The 5,316-nt window shown below is 54.4% G+C and overlaps 1 protein-coding gene across 1 annotated transcript; it reads right to left on the bottom strand.

The window, feature by feature from the left end:
- Positions 1-2,120: 2,120 nt before the first annotated feature.
- Positions 2,121-4,431, bottom strand: EsH8_I_000789 (quinon protein alcohol dehydrogenase-like superfamily; the record flags this gene model as incomplete). Its single annotated transcript, XM_083268202.1, has 2 exons — positions 2,121-3,287; positions 3,346-4,431. The coding sequence occupies 2 exons, from the start codon at positions 4,429-4,431 to the stop codon at positions 2,121-2,123; spliced, it is 2,253 nt and encodes a 750-aa protein (XP_083118640.1).
- Between the last annotated feature and the right edge of the window lie 885 nt (positions 4,432-5,316).

The following is a 5,316-nucleotide window of genomic DNA, read 5'->3' as shown; positions in this document are numbered from 1 at the left end:
ATGAGACGATACCCCGCGGCGGCAAACGAAAAAGCCCATTAACCAACGTTCGGCATGCCAATCTTCAAACCCACGAGCCCCCCACCCTTGGCCACGGTTACGACGTTGCTTTGAAAAAAATTGATGTGCATGAAAAGCACCAGCTCGCCCTCAACGAAACGACCTGACGTTTCCTTCAAGTGTTACGGAATTGGATACCCCCCTTTCAACCATCTTCGGAAAGAAGAACGACGAGGACACGAGACATAACAAGCCCTCTGAACGTCCCGGATTTTATATGTTTGCATATTTTCCGTGTGTATATATGTTCTGGTGCAGTGACGGGGAGAGGGTTGCCTCTGAAACTTCTTTCTAAAGTTGTATAAATATCTTGGTTGGATCTTGGAAGAAACGGCCATTAGGGCGCAGCTTGGTGCCAACAATTATTTCATGTGTCATCTTAACAAGCAACCCCGCATTCATAATGTTGTAATTATTGGTGTCTGATCACAAAACCGTGAAAAGTGGCAATTGTCAGCCTTACTCTATCTACCATGAACTGGTCTCGTGAAATGCCGACGTGAGAGTGAGCGAACGTTGTATGTTCTTTAATTATACATCTTACCTGCTTGGCGAAAGGTCAGAAAGCGCAAACATTCCAGCTCGAAGAAGCTTAAACCAACTACAAAGTTAGCCCTCCCTTCCCCCCTCGCCCACTTCTTCTTCCCACGCGGCTCTAATTATAACCCAGCCAAATCTGGCATACACGCGTAGAACGGCGAGGAAGAGGAATGGGGAGAAAAGGGAGCGGGGGGGTCTCAGAATCTGCCTGGACGAAGGTGGTCCGTAACCCTCAAAAAGCCACCCATTTGCCGACTCTCCATATCTGCTACATAGCTTGCCCGCCCGGCCCAGCCCAGCCCAACCCAGCATATACATACTCTTCAAAATGTTTCGTTTCAGGTGACGCCTCCTCCTTGCCTCCCCCCCTTCTCCCGGGGAGGGGGGGGGGGGGGGGGGGGAGGGGGCAGGAAGGGGTGATACAGTAACGTGGATAGGAAATAAGGGATAACAAGTGCTGTCTCTCTACCTTTGACCGCAACGCTACCCGCGTGGTTGATGGTTTGGAGACAAAGGGCCGCGTGCGGTGGGAAGGGGGGGGGGAGGGGAGGGAAAAAAGGGAAAATTAGAAGGCGCCAAGCCGTATCGAGAGCGCGCCCGCCCGCCGTGCTCGTGTGAGAAAACAAGACGGGCTACGTGCGTGCGCTCTGCTAAGGGCTGCTCCGGCCAGTCTAGACTTGCTAGGGTAGGGCGACTCATTTCATCGCCCTTGCCCTCTCTTTCCTTTCTGGATTCCAGCCGCCGCCGAGGAGACCTCGGAACAACCGTCTCTGGGGAATGGGTAAGGAAATATGTCACAGCGTCGGGGAGGGTTATGGCGTGATGGCGACCTGCTTCAGTGTGTATTGAGTGAATGTTCGTCATCGTCATATGCCATTTCCAAAGCATGCACCTACACTACGGGGGGTTACCTCCTTCGTCATATTTCTTGGCTAGTGAATTCCAGAGTGCGAAGCTGGGATGCTTTTCAGTTCCAAAAAGTCATAGTCTTCGTGAGAGCATTGCGTCCACATGTTTCCTGTCCCTCCTGCTAACCATAAATAATGAGCTTGATGCTGTCCAAACCATCCCCCTTTGAATAATCCCTTATATTAAATTCAGAAGCACACAAGCCTTTCCATTCGGTGAAATGAACCATAGACACCAGATATGGATGCCCTCCGTGACGTCGTAAAATCCTCCATGCAAATGAGCCGGTACCACGCTGTGCTAGTTGAAACAAATATGCTCGAAAAGTCAAGACCAGGTTTTCCCTCCGCCTTCTTTGGAGGCCAGCTCTCCAGAGCCCGACACTGTCTATATATCGGCCGTGTGTCGTAAAGAGTAAAACCGGTGAATGGAAAAGAAAAGAAAAGAGCGGGAAATCGCAGTGCCGCCGTCCTATGGATAATGTCGTAAGAAGCTCCGGGAACGCCACTCCATTAACACAGACCTGGCCAAGCCGGTCCATCGGTGGCCGTGGCGACTGTGGAGAAATGCGACCGTAGGAGTTGGTGTTATGTTACGGGGTATCATGTACTTCAAAAGGGCTCTAGGTCATCGAAAAGGGCCACTGTCCTTTCTCGCCGAGCCGGCATTTCCTGGCGATGGGTCGCCTTCGCGTAGGCCGAGAGTCCGTTCCGACTGGGGTTCCACCACGCATCCTGAGATGCGGCTTGGTGCTCGGCCTCGAAAACTGCGCTGTAGCCAACATCGCAACGCTCTAGTTGGACCAGTCCTCCACGGTTCCGGTCCATGCACAGTATGTTGAGGTTTTCCCCGCCATTTGCAAACTCCACACCCCCAATCTCTCCAAAAATGTCGAACGTTTGTTTGTGAGCGAGCGTTTGAACATCGATAATGTTGACGAAATCGGCCTCCTCGGCTGCAACAAGAACCCGGGGGCCGCTACCCGTGGGAGAGAACCGTAGGCTTCGAACACCTGCCATCTCGGAGCGAATGGTGGTGAGTGGTGTGCTGGTACCATCCGAGTTGGTCCATTTTCGAGCGTCCCAGATTTTGACGCTCATATCCTGAAAACCGGTAGCAACGGTCCAGCCATTATCCGACCAGTCGCAGGCGAACCCAAAGTCACGATGGCCCCCAAGCTCCTGTAGTACTTCGCCAGTATCCGCGTTGGCTATCATGACGTTGTAGTTGTCGCCCACCATCACACGTAAGCGACGATCGGCCGACAAGGCAGTGCAGTTGATGGGGCAGCCGTATTGCGTTTCCAGGACAAACTTTTCCGTGGCCACATCCATGACGCGGAAGCCCTGATCGTTGGAGGCGAAGGCAGCTAGTGGCGCTGACGAGTTCCGAGATTCGTGGATCTGCAGATGGTTGGTAATGCCGCTGATGTGGTTGGTGATTTGGCCCTCGGTGTACTTTTTGTCCTGGCTGTAAATATTTCGCATGCAGTACTCGCCGTTGAACGTACCGGCTATCAACATGCCGCAGTTTGCATCTAGGGTCGAGATTTGCACGCCAACCATGTCGCTAAGATCCATGGCTACCTCGCTGTCACCAGATACGGGGTTGAGCTGGTGCACGGCTCGCTGCCCTGGGTAAAAGGCATGGCTTCGTCCAGCGCATGCCAGAATGTTGCGCAGTTGGAAGTGAGCCAAGTGGACATTTTGGCGTATGTCCATGCGGCGAAACCTGAAGAAGTCCTCGTTGTTCCGTATGATTCTGTCTGGCAGATGGGGCTGCAGAATTGTGTCAGTACAATGGTTGGCATATCGAAGCAGTTGAAAGGCAACTTACAGCCCATATATCCGAGTCCGTTCTGTTGGTGTAGTTCTTATAGTCTAGGCTTCTACGCTCGCGAGCCTTGCAGCGAGTGACTCCCAAGTCCTCCCAGTCGATACCTTGGGCATCGCATCTATCGCCCTCGAGTGCCGAGTATCCCACTCGCGTGATGTGTCTGGAGGCCTGTTCGTTTATCTGACGGATACCAGGGCTGGGGCCGCGGGATTGATAACGGTTGCGCCAGGCCCAGCCTTTGAGGAAATCGGTCAGCCCAGGGTTTTCCGGCCCAAGGGTACTCGGATTAGGGTTGCTGATGGCCGGGGGACCTGTTGCCTGCCATGCGGCCTCGTCGTCATCGACAGTCACCACTTGAAACTGCTGAAGTTGTTCGGCGACGGGCGGGTAGAAGGCATCGTCATCCTCGTCATCGTCGGCCATATTTCCACCATGAAGCATAGGGTGAAAGGGAGTGGTGTTAAGCGGAGTGGGATGTTGAGGACCTGTCGGGTCGAGGAAGGCATGCCCCGCGGCAAGTGGTATGCTCCAGTATGTCACCATGTGCGCCGGCGGCTCTGTCGAGGCGTGGTGATCCTCGTGTACCGCATGGGAGGAATGGCCATCGTGGAGGTTCCCGGAATAGGCTTCGGGGGCGGTCATCTCGGCCTCGGTCTCGGGCATAGGAGAGAGAAGACTGGTGACTGTCATGACGTGATCCAAGGGAGCACCTCCGTCACTGTCACTCATGTCCAGGTCATCGTCATCCTCGTCGTCGTCGTAGTCTTCATAATCGTCGTATTCGTCGTTGGCGAACGAGTTGGGCTCGTGGTAGTACGAAGGCGGTATCACAGGGAATGTCTGCTCGTAAAAGGCGGAGGTGGAGGTAGGGAACGAGGCCTGGGTAAGGTTTGCGCCTTGCGTCGATGATTCTTGAGACTGCTGCTGCTGACCGGGTTCGCGATGATGGCTGTATTGCGTGTACTGGTCTTGGTGAGCATCTAGTGGCAGGGGGGTAGAGCCGAATCCTTGATGATGGTTTGAGGGAGTGGGAGTCGCCTGAGCCTGAGAAGGCTGGGAGGTGGTTTCTGATGTTCTCGGGCGCATTGTGCTCTCGTCAGGTTTATGCCGTGGCCAGTGGCGGCCGAGTGAGGAACATCGAGGTTCGCTGCACAATGAAGAAGCAGCACCTGTTGTCGGGTCGGATAGATGCGTCCTCTCGTGCGGTTGCCGGAGAGAAGATGACGGATGGTTTCTCCAGGACCGGAACCCTCGCTGGAACAGGGCGGTATTGGGGACCAAACGTCAGGCTTTGACCGATCAGCGCTCCGTCTCCTGCTCCTCCTTGTTCGACTCGAAGGCACTAGACAGAATTCAATCCGGCGCGGATGACGACTGGCGTACAACGTCTTTGTTGACGGCAACAACGGTGAGGTCTGGGCTAGCGAAACTTGAGTCGACGATGGTTGGGGGTTTGAAGATGGTACGTGAGCGTTTCGCCTGTGTACTCGTAGGTTACGTATGTGACGGAAGTCGACGGTGTTTGTTTGGGCGAACGGACAGAATGGACGCTGGACTTTGGGCTTGGATTGGGTTTTGGGAATGCAGACAGGCGTGAGTCGACCAGATCGAGTCCAGAGCTGGTGTTGTAGCAGGGCGGGAGCGGGAATGGGACCCGAGCGGGATGTCCTTCGCTGGGATCCAAGGGCCTACTCTCTGTATGGGGCGTTGGCGCTGGCACTGGCAATCAAAAAGGCGCACCAACCAAACATGGCACAGCTCAGCACAGCACGCTACAGTGAGGCGACATGGCGGTTGAGTTGCCTTTGTAGGGCACATGAGTGACTCTGGAGCAAAAAGAGGGAGGGTACGGGGGTACTTGATCGATCAGGGAAAGGTACCTGGCATCGTGAGCAAAATGCACCAGGCTCGGTGTACACCAAAGTCGATACTCATGCGTGCGGGACCAGGCTCTCACTCGTCTTGGGGCTG

This window comes from Colletotrichum jinshuiense, chromosome 1 (assembly GCF_051148585.1).
Source record: "Colletotrichum jinshuiense chromosome 1, complete sequence".
Classification (NCBI taxonomy): Eukaryota; Fungi; Ascomycota; class Sordariomycetes; order Glomerellales; family Glomerellaceae; genus Colletotrichum; species Colletotrichum jinshuiense.
Note: the sequence above shows the minus strand (reverse complement) of the source record. Positions and strands in the feature narration are given on the sequence as shown.